Genomic DNA, 21,058 nt, shown 5'->3' with positions numbered 1-21,058 from the left:
AGAAGAACAACAGGCCCGGCAGCTGACGAAAGTCCGCTTTGACGTAGGTTTCGTCGTCCATTACCAGGCAATGCGGCTTCGTCAGCATTTCGGTGTACAGCTTCCGGGCTCGCGTCTTCCCCACCATGTTTTGCCTTTCGTCGCGGTTAGGAGCCTTCTGAACCTTGTATGTACGCAGGCCCTCCCGCTGCTTGGTCCGCTGGACGAATGAACTTGACAAATTCAGCTTATTGGCGACATCCCGGACCGAACTTCTCGGATCACGTCTAAACTGCTTAACTACGCGCTTGTGATCTTTTTCACTGACGGAGCATCCATTTTTGCCGTTCTTCACCTTCCGGTCGATGGTTAGGTTCTCGAAGTATCGTTTTAGTACTCTGCTGACCGTGGATTGAACGATTCCCAGCATCTTACCGATGTCCCGATGTGACAACTCCGGATTCTCGAAATGAGTGCACAGGATTAATTCACGACGCTCTTTTTCGTTCGACGACATTTTTCCAAATTTACGAAAAATTGACAGTGAAGCATGGCCAACGTGATCTTTACACTCTTATCTGATTATAAGCGAAAGCTGAAGATATAATTCCTAAAAATTTAATTTCTACAGCGTTTTTTCCGTGATGCAATTTGATGTGACACACCCTTTATCAGGGTGAGCCAACCTTATAAAATTGGATTTAAGATCTCTCTCTCTCTCGGTACGACTGATAAACTAGTAGTTTCAATATCGAGACGACCACGTAGAACTTACTTTAGTGTTAGCTCCGAAGTCATGAGATGAATTATCCAATTCGATTTGTTTGAATTTTCCTGAAACGACTTTATAGTGACTCATCACTGGAACCATCGGCTAGTACCCCTCTGTACAAAGTACAATCGTGTTGGCGATAACAAATTCGACGATGTTCCGGAGACCGTTCGGAATGAATGATGATGACTATTTTCATTTTAAAATGCCAATAGAATACCGCGTGGCATCCATTGGATTGTCCTAGGAAAGTATCTAGCGAAACGAATTGACGGCCCGTTCACCCGAATGCTCATCCATGTGTTAATACGATACAAAACCGCGAGTGCATTTTATGCAACGAAACACAGCATTGGCATCAGCACACTAACCGGTTCATGTTTTGGGCATATACGACGAAGAGGTAGAAAGAAATCGAAATTTTTGCACCACAAGCCAAGGTCTTTCTGAGCGCTGACTGGCCGGCTGTTTATGGTTTGCTGTTTTATGTTAGTTTGGCCCTATATACGTTGTGATCGTTTTATTTGCTTCATTGTTGATGTGATGTGTTGGAATCTATCGGAGTGTTTTGTGTAGCAATTCAGAATATCATCAACACAGATCGTTTGTTTGACAACACTCACCATATCAAACAAACTTGCTCTGCTGATTCGCGATTTCAGCAACAAACGCTCTTTATGTATTCACAAGCAGACAAGAGTTGAATCAGTCACATGCCGACCTGAGACCGGTTGAAGCTGCGATATAATAATAAAATCTAAAATAATCTAAAATAAAAGCTTGTCTTTGGAACGGACTATGATCACAAAGATAACCACCATGTCGATGGCTTCTGTCCCAGCTACGAGTGACTAATATACCCACACCACACCACTAATATCAAACATAACGAATTTTCATAGCGTGTTTATGCTGCCCCGCTCGAGCAAAAGGAGCAGCAACGTGTTCCATTCGAGGTTCGTCGTTTCGAAGCTGCATTGAAATCTTTCGCAATTTTCGGAGGGAGCGAATGTATTCTTTCCAATACACACTACTACTATCGATTTTAACTTAAGGAGAAACGTGCGTGGTTTGCCAAGATCTCCACCGGACCATGTGCAGTGACTCGTGGTGGTTACTCTGGTCTAATGTCGTTTTGTTATAAGTACGTCTCTCATTTGCTCTTTTTCTCTTCATTCAACTGGCTAGCCGATTTGGCAACCCAGTTTCGCATGTTTTTTTTTCTTCTAATTTTCTACTAACCACCTCACCCCAAGACTTCTAGAAAGTTTTAGAACCAGTCGGCTGATTTTCCTGCTTGGCCAAGTTTGTGTGACGACGAGAACAGGAGGGTGGTGAGGAGGGAGGCTTTTCTCGCGCCGGCTGCAGCGCTGACTGGGTTGGGAAATGCATAACCAGTTTCGCGCAGAGCTGTTAACTTGCGATGCAGAGAAGGAATGCGCGTTTGCTAATCTCCATTCTAATGACGCATTCGGTTGAATATGAGCAGGACAGGTTTTGGTGCATGCGGATGCATATTGTTTGCAAAACGTGAAGGTGAAAGGAGAACCTTGCTGACGCTGGGTTCTGGGTTAAGTTCTGGTCGAGATGATAATGTGGACGAGAAATGCACGAGCCTGCGTGTTTTGTTTCTCATATCTTGTGTTATATTCGAATGAAGTAGAATGAATCACATAGGATATATCCGACGTAACGGTTATTACTAGTTTTCTCAAGCAATTTGGTCCACAAGATCACATGTTGACTGTTGTTGATTGTTGACTGACTGATTTAGAATAATCCTTATATCTGTTTCCTCTTCCTAATCATATCGTGCTTCCTTTTGGAATGAGTAGCATAGCATAACACTTTCTGTTTTTTATTTCATTCAAGAACAAATTGTGTGAAAATTTTCGTTGGTTCAAAAAATTCTCTCCGCTATACATAATTTAAAACTGATCATGATCGAACAAATATTTTACATGGAATGGATAATTATCGTAAAACTTGAAAATACCACAGAAAACCACTGCATTTGAAAAAAAAACATTTGGGTACAGGACACCCGAAATTTAATCGTTCTTAGGCCACTTGCTTACCTGGTATTCTATTGGCGTACATCTCTCTCAACATTATGTAAATAATTCGGCATCATACATATAAACGTGACATTTTATATGCTGGTAGGATGTCTGTCTGTCCGTTGTAAGCATCTTAACATAAAGCTTCGTTTAGTTCGCCGTCCACATTTCAATATCAAGCGCAAGTCTTGTAGCAGTTACATCCGAAACATTTGTCACTTGTTTGTGGGGCAGAACACGGATGCACAATAATCAAACTGTAACCAATCAATAAAGTTCAAAGTATCTTAAAATCAAGGAATCGAATCGAATAACCAATTAATGCTATTCAATGTACCATTCTGTCTTAAATTCCGAACACTAAAGCTTTGTTGGCCATTAATCCTTTTACAGGTAGTGGCAACTATATTGCCACCAACAAAAAATATTCTTTTCGCTGCAGTTGGAATATTGTTTCAATTTTTTACTTACCAAAATCTTCTAAAGGTATCTAGCAACACTCCAATTTCAAACATATAGCGCCCTTGGTCCCGAACACATGTAAACTATAAAAAACAAATTCAATCAATAATTACGAAAACTTGGCAAAATTGACTGTAGTCAAAAAGTACGCTACGTAAGACGATTTTATTGCTTCCGTTTGAAAAATGAGAGAAAAATATATTTTATATTTCTATATTTTATATTTTATATATTTTATATATTTTATGTTACCTTAATCTACCAATTTAGATTTAAGTAACATTGTGAGAGTAGAAAACTTAGTGGTGGACTTAGTAGGAAACGTTAGTGGTTTTTAAGTTGTTGTTATTAATTTTATCCCATAAACTGCATGATAAACTGGATTGTTTATATAAATTAAATTGAAGCTCTCTAAACGCTCTATAATTTGTTCTTTGACGTCTAACTTCTATATTTCCTAATTCCGCTGCAACATCATTTTTAAACAATCCCTGGTGAGCCTCCAATTAGACTCTTCAAAAACCACGATTTTTACTCCTTTATTCTTATAATTATCAATTGACTTTCACCTTAACTTTGAAATATTACATTTGTTTTCCTTGTAAAAATTAATATTTGAAAAATAAAACTTGTTTTTAAACTGTATACAATAAAGGCCAAAATTGTAGATAATCGAATCATATATAATCGTGTCAGTATATAATCGACTCTGTAGATGTTGCGACAACTAGAATTGAACACTGGGAACACGGACAGTGTGCAAGTGTACCATTGTTTTCTCGCTGGGCTCTTCGTGTGACAGCTCTCGACTATCACAACGATTGGCGTCATCAATAGCAGCATCCGAAACCGCCATCATTAGGTGTCTTTGTCGCATGTAGAATACACGTTTTAGTATTCTCCATAATAAATGATGTTTTTATATTCGTTACGTCCGCGTTTTATATTGTTCAAATGACTACCACGGCCCGACCACCCCCACGCAACACGACCTAATAGTATATAATTGTGTCCAACATTTTACTTCAGGAATCCGGTTTCGTCATTGTGATTTTAGTTGAAAACCTCACCAAGAAAATCAATATTACTCTCGTTTGTTTTGCTCCTGCGACCTACGACCTACGCAAACATTTGATTAAAAGTGGTATTGGGTATTTTTATACTGTTGCTCCAGAATTGGACTGTCCTTGTATCCCAATTTGTGAACTATTGCTGTATTTTCCTGAAGTATTCAAACATCTACTGTACTTGTACTTCATTTAAATTCCGAACACTACTTAAATACTAAATTTCAAGAAGATTTCTGCATAAAAGATCATTTTTTTATCCATTTATAGAAGATTCTTACCTTTTCTAGCACCTAACATGAAAACAGCAAACAACTACAAAACTGAAAAATTTATGCTAGTTTTTTACGGAATGTACTAACGCAGACATTTTGTCCCTAGTTATGACTGTCACTTTTTTGCAAATGCTTAGTATTATAAACTATAGGCTGTATCGATACCTGTAAATAATGTTAAAATGTAGTCTATACCCCAAAGAATGTCATGGCTTTCATTATTCAATTATTTATAACATTGATGTTTAGTAGATTTACATTTAAAAATGAAGTGTTCGGAATTAGAGACAAAACGGTATTCCATTTTCGAAGGTCAGAAAACGATTAATTCCACAAAGTACCTCATATTTTAAAGCCGCTTTCACTATTGTGGGGTTCGGTGTTCGCAAGGTACAGTGTTGCATCTGAGATAAAGTCAAGACATTAAATTGATGATGCCCTCTCCACTGATCATGCATCGATAGAAAACACGTGTCGGTATAAAAGTGTAATTGGTTTTGTTTGTGTTCAATTTTAGTTTTTTTTTTATTTAATTTAGTAATCCATAAGCTGCTGATAATAATTCATTTTTACAACGAACACTTTCTTGTGACACACGCACACGCGGAACATTGACTGGTTCCATCGATGATTTACAGTTTCTGTAAATAGAGACCTCTGCTCGCTCGTAAAGGTGACTCTTGAACTAGTTCATTACAAAACCTGATAAACAATAAGTTTAAAACGTTTTACTAACTTCCGCCGATCCATGTTTCTCAACCTGCTTTTAATTCAACTATGACGGCCAACATTTTCTTTTTTATGCGAATTTTTGCAGTGCTATTTGCTCCATATTCTAACATTTTTACTCCATACTTCATTAAATGTAAATGTTGTTTTTACAATATGTTAATATACAATTCGATTTAGATTCCTAATTCGCCATCAAGACTCAGATTTGAGTTATTTTGCAAAAGTTTCACTGCAGTTGGCGAAAGAAATTGGAGTTTCTTTGATCTTTGCTCTCACGGAAGCTTATCAGAGGAACGGCTGTAATAAGCAATCTTACGAAAACATCCTGATTGCTGACCTCTCGGCAAACTGAAAATTTAAGGTTCAGAACAAGTATGTTACCAATATACGATCAAAGAATTAGCATACCTTGAATAAAAAGTTCGAATCTGTTCGGAATGGAATTGTTTTCCAATAAAAATGAACAAACAAATATCGGAGAAGTGGTGTTTTGAGATGTAAAAGTTTTTAACATCAAATTAAATTTTTAGTGAGATTTTTTAACAGTGCGTTTTTTTTCTATTTCAGTAGTTCAGTAGTTCAGTAGTTCAGTAGTTCAGTAGTTCAGTAATTTTCCAACAAATTTATCAAACATCGTATTTTAATCAGATATCTGGGTTTTGAGTCACAATTTTTTGGAAGAAAGAACTATTGTTTTGAATACGCCCTTTTAAAAAAGCAGTTGTAATTTTATTTGGCCATGTGATAGTATAAATTGTGATTTTAGGTAACTTTCGGGATATATAGGACGAAGGAAGTTACCCAACATCGCATCATCGTTATATGGCTAATTAACTCTTTGTGGCCGTTTGTCTGCTCTCAGCCACCACAGCAAGAAACCATGCTAATCTTATATTTTACTCAACCAATTATTAGTTTATGCTTTTCCTAAACGAAGCTTGATGTCTAGTGAACCTGTTCACGAATCAATACTGTGCTCCTATGAGTTATAGATAACGGTACTCAGTATCAAACAAAGTAGTCACCCACACAAGACAACGCACAGTGCGTTGAATGCATAGGAATTGCCATTGTAACACTTTGGTGTGATGGAAAAGATTATTTATAAGTATCAGAACTACTGTTTACATAAATGTCTCATGTTATTTGAATAATCACATAAGTGTCTCATGCTAGAAAATCTTTGTTCATATAAAGTGAAATGTTCTGATCATTTCGGATACGCAGAAATCATTATTTGTGTAACTACTGGTTCGAATAATGTTGAAGTAGATGTTTTTAAAGAGCAGAATAATTGTTTGCATGAGTGTCTTATGTCATCTGAATAATCTCATGTAAAAAATTTTTTGTTAGTTAAAAGTGAAAGGTGCTGATGTTTTAGGATACATATTGCTGGCATTAATTACACATTTATTGCATCAATGGCAATAGTGTCTCATATTCAACGAATAATAAAAACAAAATTATGTATTAATTATGCTTTATATAATTTACTCTTGGAAACTATTTCGAAATATTTCACACGAAGATGAATTATAAAATATATTTTTTATATAAAAACAACACAATAAAATACATTGTTAATACATATTAATATAGTACATAAAAGTTCATAAACAAACATAAAAAATGTTTATTTCTCATAATATTGCAGCTATCACTGCCGAATCACCGAAAATTGCACAACGAGAATGATTTGCTAGTCCCAAGCGTCATTCTGTGTGTTCTTTGTGCAATTTGGTTGGTTCAGGTCAATCACGGAGAGCAACTACGAATTGTACAGTCTACCCAAGCTCAAGCTCATAATATTGCAGCTATCACTGCTTTTTTAAGGAAAAATAATTCCGACCAGTACGATACCCCTGCTCAAATTTAATACAACCGCAAAGGGTTAAAATTAAAATCGATTTTTTAAAAGGGCGTATTCAAAACAATAGTCCTTTCTTCCAAAAAATCGTAACTCAAAATCCAGATATGTAACTAGTTTCAATAAAGTCGAAGAGAGTCGAGTCAAAATTTACTAGAATTGGTTTTATATAAAAATCAGAATTTCAGCACGCAACAAACACTTTAAAATAAATATGAAAGATCGAGTCCAAGACACGATCGCATTGTTAACGTGTCCTATGTTAACGAAAATATGTAGTATTAGTATAAACTTTTAGTGTCACTTAAGTACTCTGAAGAATATTTTGGTGAACCTTGTTTTGTAGGTTTTGTAGATCCAGCGAAAGATGATTGAGTAATGATTCATCCCTGCCCTCGCGAGAACAGTGCACAAGCTGGCCATATGTCTTAATTTTTTTTCTTAGGCCAATGGAAAAACCGAGCAAACATCGTGAACATATTTCTTTTTATCCGTAACAAAACAGCAGCCTAAGGAGCCAAAAAACAGCAGCCTAAGGTGCCAAAATCGGAAAAATACCAAGGCCACTTCGGAACCTCATTTTCCGTGACGATGGCGGTGTCAATATTCTGCTCGTTGAGGAATTCAACGCAGCTTTTCAGATCGCGCTCTGCAGGTTCGCATGATGACGAGCACCTCCGCCAAAATCTGCCGGTTGTTTTCTGGCACTCTTCTGTGGCCTGGCTGATCATCGGTTGAAGTCAGCTGCCAGATTTCAGTGAGTTTGGAATGTTTCAGAGCATGTTCTGCTAGTGGGTCAGCTTCCTTTGTCAATCCGCACGTATCGGCTGCGTGGACTGATCCGCATTTGTTGCACCGGCCAGCTATGTTGCAGTTTCTGGTTACATTGCGTGACGTCAAGGTGTACTTGCCGATAGTGCTCCCACTTCACAACTATGTGAAAATGGACGCAGATGTTTTCCAGGTCCTCGAGATACGTGGAATTCTTTACCAAATTACTCTCGAAACTCACGGCTCTGGTCATGCCGTTTCATTCCATAGGTGAACTCTTGTTTCAGCTCTTCTTCTTGCGCTCCTTCAATAGCGTCTCTACGTCCATTTCGGAGAGGCAGCGCAAAACCGCATTAAGGTGAAGGTGGAAGGAAGCCATTGTAGTAGTATAGGTAAAATCACGTGTAAAAATGGGGTAATAGTGTTTGTGGAAAAAAAACAATTTGTTTCGTTTGTTTTGATTCTTGTACTTAAATAGATCAATTCACTTATCAGACTGTGTGGCGCTTCACTAACACGAGTCTTAGAATACATTTGAAAAGATGCTTTCACCAGTACAAACAAAACCATTGCGGAAATTTGAAAAATGAAAATTCAACTTTCAGAGCACTAGCTCGAGTTTTTCGACGTTTTTCACTATACAGTGCGACGGCAGATAAAAATTTGATATCTTGTGAGTAATCGATTAGGTTTTAGTTGATATCACTTGATGGGGAATGTGTAACAACGATCATTTTCTTCACACTGTTCCGCAAAATTATTGATTTTCAGACGAGGGATGAGGGAGGGAGATGAAAGAAATAAGCGCCATTGTGGCAGCCATTTGTGGCTTCCTTCCATCTTTATCTTAAATGGTGTGAGCCAGGCACTGCTAATGATGGATGTTAAAGCTGTTGACTGGTTGCTGATCCATAGACTACAGAGTGAAAATTGTTCCTCGGCACCACATTAGTTGTTCATTATTGACTGCACAAGTAGGAAAGCACAACTTGGTGCTTTCTTGGCGGCTAATAATAGATAACTGAGAATAGGCGAAACGCTGAAAAACATTTCATGTTTTATCTGGTTTAATATGGTCTGATTTTGTGAAATCGCTGCTGTTTTAGAGAACATAATTAAAAAAAATAATTGTAAATTTTAATATCAAAGAGATATTTTGAAAATAGTATTCTAACGTAATTCAACGGGTGCTCTTCAAAAGATTATAAACAGTAGAATTCGTTTAAACAAATGCATAAATTGTACTGAAGACACGAAAAAAGTTAAAACTTATGGCATTTTAACCAAAATTTGGCAATCTTTTTCAAAGCTTGGTGTTATAATGTTTCACAGAATTAAAAACTCGCACGTTATAACTGGTATTACTTCTGACAACAATTTATTCAGGCTAACGCCATATGAGCCTTGATAAAAATATATATTTTGGAAAAAAAAAACAATTTATTCTCCAACATGATTTAAAACTTGATCTGTTGATTGAAGGAATGGGTCTCTGGATTTTAGAATGTCACTAAAAAGTGATAATTCATGCAAGACATCGATTCGAGACAATCCGTATGCGAAGGAGACGCGCTTCGAATAGCATAGAGCAGTCACGATACACTAGGTAGCTCAATAACGTGCTCTGAATCCAGCAATAAAAAAATGGATTTAGGCGAAGTGCGATTTATTTTTATAGTGACCTTTTGAATTACATATTTATGGTAGTGAGAATCCCTCGTGCATAATATTTCAAACACTCTAAAACAATTACGACTGATCAAAAATGGAAAAGGGAAACAAAAACCGAAAGTCATAAGGGATTCCGCGTGCGTGTGGGATTTCGCTGGTTCAGGTCAATCACGAAAGGTACCTTCGAAGTGTACAGTCTATATGAACTCAGGCTCAAACTCATACTCAATAGGTTCAATAGAAATTTTAGAGATTCCTACACGATTTATTTGATTGAAACCGATATTTTTTGACTGGCTTAATTGTAAAAATTAATTCACTGGTGGTTTCATTCCGGTATGTAAGATTAAAACGATGTTTGGCATTCACCAAAAGGTGAATTCATTCGTTGATTGAAAATTTAAATTATTGAACTAATGATACTAGGGAGGAGAAATGCAACGTTCCGATTTAACCAGTTGATTCTAAAAACATGTCGACAGTTACTTCACTTCCCTTACCTCTAAACATTTACTATAGAACGAGTAATAATGCTCTGTCGCTTGTCATTTATTTCTATTAAAAGTGGTTGAATGAATACACAATCTAATAATATATCATTAGATTTTCCCTTTATGGCCTATCAGCCTATCACACTTCACGGGCACTGTCTATTTCTAAAATAACGAATAAAAGTGTATTTGTTGGACAAATATTTAATGTATTACATCACTCATTTATTCCGAGTCCACCACCAACCACAAACAGATCGCTGGAAGATGCTCACGGGAGCCGATTACTCAAACAATCATAAGTGAGATCTCCTAAATTCCAACCCGAGTCGAACCGGTTGAGAGTGTCCTTGGACGATCCGTATGGAGCCATGGTGTTTGCTTTAATCTCATGCCTAGCGGATCGCTTTCGTTTTCAAGCCAGCCGGGAGACAAAAAAAAACAAAACAAAAAGAAACAAAATTCGACCGCGGGCCTGCTTGTAAACACACGCGCCAAGGTTAGGCAAAATTTGTGAAAATGTCATGTCTCTCATACTTTTTGGCGGCGCGCGCGCGTTCGTGCTGACGCAGTTTGTCCGTTGTTCAAACACTTTAGGAGCCATTCACTGCCAACAATACCCCGCGCTGCAACCGGTATGGCATGTGATCACTGGAGTCGTGAGTCGTGATCTGTATAGCATAGAGATTGATTGTACCGGTACAATCGGTGGTCTCTGATGAGCTCACGCGTATGCAAAGCATGTTCCCAGTGTTAAATGGTTCGCTGAAGAGTCGCCGGCTTTTGGCGGCGTCGGCATGGAATACCTTCGCATTAATTCCATCACTACGTGAGTTGCATCCGCGATTAAGGTTAAGGTTGTGACCTAGTTCTGCAACATATGCTATCCGTCAACGAAAAATATTTTAATCAGGCGTTGATGGAAAATTTTAAATCATGGAGCTGACATTGACATTAGTCCGTTTTCAAACAATAATGAAGTTCACGAATCACGACGAGTGATGGTTACGCGTGACTTCTGCAAAAAAAAACAACACCTTCAGCATAGCTCACTTTGGAATGTTAATGTATTTCCGAGCGGTCGATCGCTGCATAGCAGCATAGGAGTGCCGAACAAAGGATAGATCTCGTACGCAGTCTATTGATACAAGTCAATCAAACATGCTGCTGCAGAATGTCTACAATGAAAAAGGTGCTAACTCATCGACTTCCCGTCGGAAATTCGCTGCCAGGGCCATGCAGACATGACTAGATTTTAACCCCATATATGAAAACCATAGAATCGAATCGAAGCCAAATTAGTCACAGTTTGAACGAGACATTGGACAGCACTGTTCAAACTGTGTACCTAATTTTTAAGATACCAGATGAGAGATATACTTCTCATTTTCACTTAAAATTATTTAATGCTTCAACATTTTCCCTTTTGCATTTTCATTCGTCCTCTTCTTCGAATCGCGAATATAATCATGAAGGAAAACTATCTCTCAACAAGCGAATTATTGTAGACTGTGGAAGCAACGGCTACAACCCAAACATGTGTAAGTTACACAATGCTGACGCTTGACCTTGTGGGTGAAGCAAAAACTGAGTCAGATACGACCTAAAAGAGTGTTACCAAACCATGACGTAACCGTAAGCGTTTTGCTGTCCTTTTCGCAAGAGAGCGCTAAATTTCGCGGCAATGTTTTCTCCTGAGATTCATGCCACCTTACCGCGAGCGTATATCCTACGGAAACACGCGCAGACGGTATCTGCCCAGCCGAGTGGCCTTGCGGATTATCACTACAGGTTCGGCCTGTCTTGTAATTAGTGTAAATCTTGAAAATCGATCTTTATGGCTATTACTTCATACACTACATTGTCGGAGGCAAAGGAGGTGAGCCGTTGCAATACAAAAACATCGGCGATTAGACACGCTGTTTGTTTTAAGCTTTGCCCATAGCGAAATTGAATAATCGAAGATCGAAGGATGGCGTGGCTTTGCAAGGTGGGCTTGGCACTGAACAACCTCTGTTGAATACACGTGTTAAAATCATACGTTGAGCGATGTTCTTCCTGGAAGAGACCTGTCTCAGGAACTGAGCAGTAAATTAGTTTTGCTTGAGTTATAATTTTCCAGTTATTCTGGATACTGCGCACCGTTTAGCTACTCAACATGGGAATGCACTTAAGCTAGTAGGACATATTTCCAATAAAATTTAACATTGTTCACGTCTTTCTATATGGATATCTCTTAACTCTGCCCACATTTCGATACATGTGAGCTCTCATGTTTTCTGCGTAAATATATATGTCATAAAAATGTTTATTAGCTACCATTTTTATAGCTATTTAATCAAACTTTGAATACTTTTCTACCTTCTATGGGCGCCAAATGCATTTCCAATTTCATTAGTTGGACAAAAACATCAAAGGATAATTTTATTTTCCAAAATAAGATATTCATTTCCAATCCTTCGCCAAATTTCAATTTAGACGTATCTATTATCACGTTGAGCCCCGAATTGTTCTTGCAAGACTTTTAATTCAGCCCGCATCAAGAGCGTTTGCACAATATCAATGTCGATCCCAGCTCCCAAAGATACTTATTGTATAAATAGAAAATAGCCAGAAATTCGACTAGAAAATTTTGTATAACATCCGACAACAAACCGTATATATTTTTGTTTTTATATTTTGTACCTATCAGTCCCAGTCAGTCAGAGCTTTTCTACCAAAAAGCTCAATATCGGCCCCTAGGGATCAACGCGGGGCCCAACGTGTTAACGAAAAATAATAAAATAAGGATATTAGCTAACAGGGATCACATGAAACAAAGTATCTACCGGAAAAATATTTCCGATTTTGCTCGAACTTTGTATATTCATTCTTTATCGAAAAATAGTAGAAAGTTTTGTTTTTTTTTATTTTATGTTATTGTAGCATGAAAAAAAATCAGTTAATTGTTAGAACATGGGTTGTATTTTAAACTAATAATTCACTGTATGTTTGATTTTCACACGGATTTGAAAATTTACGCTGTTTATCTTACTTTGTTTATTTTGAAATTTACGGTTTTCTTTTACGTGGTTTTTTATACGCGTCACGTATCCCCCGTGTAAAATGCGACTCCAAGTTATATTCTTCTTTAAAAAACTACCAATATAGTCTAAAAATACACAATACCAATATTTCAGAGACACGCTCAGTCTGTGGGTATACAAGTTACGATTCTGCACCCGAGTGTAGGAGTGTTAAACGGTACCTCAAATGTCTACTTGCAGACATAACTGTATCACTTATGATTTTTAAGATAACGATCGTCACTAAGCAAAAGATTATGGCCTCAATCGCAGGACATTGACATTCTTCTAAATGGTCTTTGCAAGGCTTGAGGTGAATGAAGTTTATGCTTCTGTAATTCTTTACAGGAAATAAAAAATCGTATAAATTTGTATGTGCTTTGTATGATAACGAATTATTTCACAATCGGTATAATTTGTCCATCGAAAAATACATAATATACATCTATAATCGGATGAAATGTAAAACATACGGTTTCAAATATGATTGTGGAAATGAAGGGGTACCCTACTCTGGAAGGTCGAAGAATAACGGAATTCCGTGATTTAAAAAAAAGTGATTATCATACCACTTCGTTTAGCTGGAAAAGAATTACTAACGCTCAAAGGGGGAATCGATTCCTCCTCGGAAATTCCCAGCGCAAATAACACCCACTCCACAAGCCCCGACATTTGGAATCATCGTTGATCCGGAGCAGGATTATTAAAACACTTGAGAAGGAATGGATTCCTGCTCGGAATTATGTACACAGCAAAAATAATCTCTAATCCATCAAATTTGGTGTCCCTGAAAAGGGCCGTTGATTATATGCTAAGGTAATAGCACGCTCTCCTCGGATACGACAGGCCAGCTGGATGTCCTTGGGCATAATGTGACGCGTTTTGCGTAAATAACAAACAAATTGGTATCTTCGAATAGATCTCCTGCAGAGCCATAACCGCGGAACTTTGGAAGCGCAAGTCGGTTTTAAAGTCCTGGGCAATTTTACAAACCAAACGCTGGAAAGTTAGTTTGCGTATCAGCAATTCGGTCGACTTCTGATAGCGACGAATTTCACGCAAAGCGACGGTTCCGGGTCGGTAGCGATGTGGCTTCTCCACACCTCCTGCAGCTGGTGCGCTTTTCCGAGCTGCTTTCGTGGTGCCTTACCACCGGTAGATTTACGAGCTGTTTAGTTGGTCTCATAAAGAGAGACCTCACGGTACGAGAGTAGAGGTAGAAATGATCGAAAGCAAAAGAAGCGTCTTGTTTTATACCAATCCGTTCGGTTCAACTGCAGAAGAGAAATGGAATTGGAAAAGAAGAGCACTATGCATAGGCGTCTGAGTGCGATCGTTCTCATCTCACATCGCCGCATCAACTGAATGGATTTCTAGAGCGTATGCGAGTTTATATACGGTTTCAATAACCTGTTTTCTAAGCAATTTTAAAACTATTGAAACAAGTTTTCTAATTAATATAAATAAACATAATTAACAATCATATTGCTCGTTGACATTTTGTCTTTCGAATGAAATGATTATCATACCACTCCGTTCAGCCGGAAAAGAGGTATTAACGTTCAAAACCTTGCAGTCCAGCGTCACTCTCTCGTTTTAGAAACTTTGAACTTACACCCCGGTACAGAAATGAAAGACGTAGTCCTACGTTACAATTAAATTCTTTTATATTCAAAAAACGTATAATATATCTATAAAAAGACACATTTAAGACAAAATTTTACTCGATTATATACAGGGGTCTTCGTAGCCACCTTTGTTGCGCGTTCGCTTACTAAGCGATCAATCGTGAGTTTAAAACTCAAGACCCTCAATTTACCATCTTTGTGTTGTTATAGAAAAACTACATCCACGCAACAAATGTCATGGAAACTCTGCTGTTGGGGAAACTCTGCTTGCAACAAGAAAACATCGGGCTGTTGTGCTATTAATAACACAACAATGCTCATATCAACTGCTGAACAATGGAAAAACAGAAGGAATACTCTTACGCCTAAAAATTACTACTGTATATTACAATGTATAGAAACCATAAAAATGTAACATGTACACGATTAAAACCCGATTCTGTAACAGCTGAAATTCTAATCAGCCTAAATAAATCAACAAATGGGGAGAAAAAAATTACATGGCCGTATTTTGATATCTCATTATAAAATTGTCAATTATTTTTCAAACGGCGCTAATTTTTTATTCAAATGGTCATCATTTTGGAAAATTTTAGAATTTTGGAAAACCTCCACTGTAAGTCATGAAAATGACAATTTAATTTATATTTTTTTTATCCAAAATTTATTTTGGATTTCGCCTAGGATTTATTATTTAATTTATATGTTTTGAATCATTTGAATACCTGATTTAACACAGGTGCGCTGAACTAGAGCTGAATGCTGGGCAAACCAAGATCAGATTTTCGACTGGACAAACCAACATCATTTTCCCTACTTACATATTCCACACTTCACACCCTCCAATCATTGCTTTGAAAATGCTGCTTATTTGTATCCTCCCACGAGTGCATTAAGCTCCTTGTGCAGGTAGTCAGCAGAAATTGCAGCTTGTTGACTGTGATTCTAATCTTTAATGTTGCTCCCTGAGGAAACAAACAATTTTTCTTCTGATTGATCATTAGAAATATATTTGACCAGCATATATTTCAGATGATCAATCAGAAGAAAAATTCCAGGATTTAATTTCAAAAACATTTAGTCGATATCGTAAAAGTCTTCTCTTGAATCTGTTACGTCCTCTAAAACTCTAGATATGTTTGGGCATCTCGGTATTCTTGGGGTGAAGTTTCATAACTAGATAAAAATATATATTTAGAATATTGTTATTTTTTCAATTTACTCACACTGCAAACTACAATAACTGTAAATTTTTAAAAAATCAATCAATATTGTAATTTAATAAAAAAAAATCCACCGAATCGAATTCGAATCGGCTTTTCTGTCAATTTTGTCGAACATAACCGTTATGAAACTTTTGTTTCTTGTAACATACTTCCATTAGTATTTGGTGGTGATGGTTTAGTATTTTTCTAGAAAATTTTGTTGACTTTCATTCGATGTAAAAAGAAAAGTGGACAAGCGGTTTGGCTGGTATAAGTATTAGAAAATTGTATGTTTAGAAAAACTGATAAGAATAACTATTTACCAGACCATCTTTATTAACTTTAGATTCATAAACTTTATTAGCGGCTCCATTGTCCATAAAAATATGTCTCTGATACACCCTACTTTTAAGGTCACCTAATTTGAGTATTACCGGAAATATTGATTAAAATCTACAAATATTAGTTAGAAACAACTTTTATTGACAATTTAAACATGACAATTTGAAAAAATCAATCTGAGCATAGGAAGGTACTGAGACACATGTATTTGCATGTCTTTCGCATCATGCACTGCAAAAGCTTTTTCTGGTTGGGGGTGTATGGGAGTCGTGTGTTTTTGAATCTACGGTTAAGGATGGTGCACCCTAAGGTGAAAATAATAAAAAAAAAACGAAAATGTTTCAGTAAGGAAAAATATACAAGGTTCAAGCAAAATCGGAACATTTGCATGTGGATTTTTTTCTTGATATTGCTGTATAAATAAACGATTCTTGAAGAGAAAATGTGGGAGAGGCACTTAGTGGCATTATTACACACTGCCAAGAATAAACATAAGGTGACTATCAATACGGCTTCAATAGTCAATAGTTATACTACTAACAGGCAGGTGACCACTTTGCCCTCCATGACCAATTTGCCCCCACTACCCCTATATTCTGCAGGCAATAAACCTTGCACGAAAGTAATAAAAATTTGTTCTATTAACCCCTTCTCGTACGATTTAATTTTCGAAAAAGCGAACCAAATGCGAACGCTTCGCTGGGTCACGCATCGAGTAATTTCACTTCTCTACTGAGCGTCTTAGTAGCTTGCTATATGAAAGCGCACCACGAGAGAGACTCGATGTTGTACGTTATGGCACAATCATTTCACATCGAGTAAGACTCGTTGTTGTACGTGAAATGGTTAAGGTCGTTACATACGAGCATTTGACTAAAACATATTTGATAAACACTGGTGAGATGTTAGCTTGTTTTGTAAACCATTGATTTGGCGATGTATTCTTCAAGCACCTTTACAATATACTACAATATACTATAAAACAAGCCATCATCTTACCAGTGTTTTTTCAGATAACGTTGTAAATTTTCTCCTTAAACTTGATCTAAAATTTGGTTCTTTGGTGCATAACCTCATGGAATGAATCAAAAATAATGATTCTTACTCCACAGTACTTATAATGATCAATCAACTTTCCCCTTAAGATTGAAATATTACTTTTTTTCCTTGAAATAAATCAATTGTGGGAAGTGTTTCTCACATCGTGTTTCTAAAAAGGGTTTCATACCATCATATTTGGATAAGGGTCATTGGATAATTTGAAAAAAAATGTCGAAATAATATGAATAGCAGAAAGCCTAGATGAAAGCCTTGGAAGACTCCTGAAGAGATTATAAATATTCCTATTTAACCGTACTATGTGTTGCCGATAGGTAAACGTATAGGTTTATTTTTAATCTTTAAGAAGAACTTCTACTTGGTTTCGTTAAAGAACCCATGTTTTATGTTATTTAATATTTTTTTCGATTCAATCAAACAATTTTTCATTGATTATTGCTTTCAAGTATTGGAATACAAGAAATGATTTATTTCCACTATTAATATTAGCAGCTAACTAGACATTTTCCTATAATTTGGCAATTTTGTTAGATACTTCAATTGTTTTCGAACTAACCGCAAATCCCTAATAATTTGATAAACCGGTTCCCTTTTTAAGTGTTCGGAAAAGTGAGAGAGCGCCTGTTACTTTCATTCGCACATGTTTGATCGATACATATCACCCATAATGGTCTATTTTGATTTGCGAAAAATGTATTTTGAGTAATAAATCACCTCGACTTCACTCGTGAAACTGAGCGCACAGTGCAAAACATTAAAGATCCCATTTCGCCCCAACATCATCATCTCATCTACAAACGCCTGCAGATAGGCAAAAAAATAAATTGTTTGATCATATTTTCTTTCTACTTTTCCCGCCAAACAGCTTCATACGTCCTGCCCTGCCGAAGAAATGATCCGGAAATTAACAAATGCATTAAAAACTCATTCAACTACATCCGGCCGTATATCTCGGGCGGGCTGGAAGAGCTTAAAACTCCCCCTCTGGAGCCCCTTCGCATTGAGGAGCTGGCGATGGAGAACAATGCCGGTGCGGTACGAATCAAGGCTCTGTTCACCGATATTGTTGCCAACGGAGCTGGAAACTACACCATCAAGGATGTACGCAGCGATGTCAAGAAGCTGCGAATCGACATGAGTCTGGGGATTCCTCGCGTCGAAACCCGAGGCAAATACGAGATCATCGGAAATGTGCTGCTGCTCCCAGTTCGCTCGAATGGCGAATTCTGGACCGAGTTTTGTGAGTTGAAAATGTTTGCCGCGATGTTTCCCGCTTGATAATTGGAATTTTGTTTCAACGCGTATTTCAGCCGACATTAGCGCCATTGCGAAAATTTACGGAAAACCAACCGAACGCGATGGTGAGATGTTCATGACCATCGATAAAATGGTGGTCGACTTCACGATGAAGAATGCCCGTTTCAAGGTTAAGGATAACATAAACACCCAAAACGTGTTGGGTAATTATTTTGCGCACAAGAGAATCACATCGGAAACAGACATTAATTTTCTTTCTTTCTGTCACAGGAGAGGCTATCAATCAATTTCTTAACCAGAACGCCAATGAACTGATCCAGGAGATGAGACCCGCCGCATCCCAGAGCATTGCCAAACTGTTCCGCAAGTTCCTTAACGACGCCTTCAGCAACATTCCGATGCGGTTGTGGCTTTTGGATGATTAGAGCCAGTTTTTGATTGAGAATTCGTTTAGATCGAGTGTCTGTGTGTGCATGCAAATGTAGTGGTAACGTTTTGTCTATAGCATAAGTGATATATTAGTACTTAAGGTTCACGTTAACTTTTCGGTCAAAAACTGTTTTTAGTAATCAAAGCGAAATGCTTCAGCCGCTGAAGAGAGCAGAATAACACGAACTATTATTTATTGAAAGATTTAGTATCGATGTAAAATGTTGTTTTGTAGATAATTTGTATTATGTTCGCGCTTCGCAGACTGCGAACAATCTTGCTAGATTGTTGAATATGTGAGGTTCAACGGAAGAATACAAAAACGTACAAAAATCAAGAAGCGATAAATAATCATTTTGCGTTTAAGATTAATATGATTGTAAATATGTGCAAAGTACTGTATTATATAACTTCAAAATTATGATAATATAAAATAGAAATGACAGATTTGAATGCAAACATCTTTTATGCCGATGATAACCTAAACAATAATGTTCCAAATTGTTGCATCATAATTTCCTCAGCTAAATAAATCCGACTTTATGGTAATCATGAAATAATGACAGCTTTTGATTAAGTGCCCGTCCAGACGTCGCAACGTGGAGAATCTCTCAACAGTGACTAATTAACTCATTCGGTTGTTCAACTTGCACAATTGGCCGTCCTTCGGCCTTGAAAAGATTCGAACGTCTATCAACACCGCTGTAGTGACGGAAAACTTTCGCAGCTTCCAAGTGCGATAAGGCTGCCAATTTTGCTGCAAAACTCGTGTGACCAACCATTTTTTTTTTTGCTGCTCTCATACTCCATCTACGTTAACATTGTTTGACAAAATTTGATAGCAGTGTATTCTGGTGTGTTGCCAATGTTTCATGTAACAGGGCTCACATTTTTACGCTATCACCAGTTAGCGAGTGATTGTTGAGTAATTTATTATTATTCCCTAATCAAAACTCGTGACGGGCTAGCCGAACAAAATTACCGAAACGATTGAATTATATGTACATTAAGGTTGCTAAGGCAGAACATTGTTTTGGAAGGAATGCTTATTGGCGCCGAAGGGAAAGGTGAACGCTGGAATCTTGTTTGGCTTGTTGTAATCGTTACGTTTAAATTGAGCAATCAGCAAAAAATTCACGTTTTCGACAAACGAAAGCAAGACATTTTGATTACCAATATCCAATCCAATCCAATCATCCACGATCACACAAATATTCGACAATATCTTTATTAGTAATGAAACGGATAGTGGTTTGGCCGGATACCGGATATCCGACCAGCTTCGAGGCCGGATAGCCGGATATCCGGCCAACTTCGAGACCGAATAGCCGGATATCCGGCGGCAGGATATTCGGCTCTTTATTAGCAAATACAAAATTGAGAGAAACGGTATGTGACATGATGCAAATAAAGTGTAAATGTATATAACGAGGAGCGATTTTTGTTAATTGAAAAAAAATCTATTTAATAGTGCATCATGTTTTCCACAAGGAATTTAGAACAGGCTTATTCTGATAATAGTATTATTATAAATAGATTTTTGTGAGTGTATTGAGATAATTTGAATACTGACCGAGTAAGAGTAAGAGTTACATGCAATCAACAATCAATTATTTTCATTGAGATTGAGAACAAACTTAAAACTGTCCTCAGGGATGGTAGTCTGAGAGGGGGTACACTTACTTCACTACAAAGCGAAATTATTATGATCGGCGACAAATTCACTAATTTGCAGACTCAACAATGGTTAGGCATGTGGAGAAGTGCGTTGGGGTTTTATATATTCGGGGTAATTCCACATGTTCTTGCATCAAACAAGTATTTGGATAAGGACGAAACTGCCCAAAGAATACCGAACTTACTTCGTATTAAAACGCTGAGGTCATTTTAACTACTTAGAGGAAGATCAAAATTATCTGATTGCAA

General features: G+C 37.2%; 1 protein-coding gene across 2 annotated transcripts in view; it reads left to right on the top strand.

Annotated features, from left to right (window-relative positions):
* Nucleotides 1-19,585, top strand: part of LOC129779601 (circadian clock-controlled protein daywake-like) — a 36,776-nt gene extending 17,191 nt beyond the window's left edge. For both annotated transcript variants that reach the window (XM_055787168.1, XM_055787167.1), the window contains exons 4-6: nt 18,312-18,686; nt 18,757-18,906; nt 18,974-19,585. In XM_055787168.1, the coding sequence (XP_055643143.1) occupies nt 18,312-18,686; nt 18,757-18,906; nt 18,974-19,128 (680 nt within the window). In that variant the 3' untranslated portion in view covers nt 19,129-19,585. The remainder of the gene's footprint in view (nt 1-18,311; nt 18,687-18,756; nt 18,907-18,973) is intronic.
* The last annotated feature ends 1,473 nt before the right edge of the window (nt 19,586-21,058 follow it).

This window comes from Toxorhynchites rutilus, chromosome 3 (genome assembly GCF_029784135.1).
Source record: "Toxorhynchites rutilus septentrionalis strain SRP chromosome 3, ASM2978413v1, whole genome shotgun sequence".
In the NCBI taxonomy this organism is placed as follows: Eukaryota; Metazoa; Arthropoda; class Insecta; order Diptera; family Culicidae; genus Toxorhynchites; species Toxorhynchites rutilus.
Note: the sequence above shows the minus strand (reverse complement) of the source record. Positions and strands in the feature narration are given on the sequence as shown.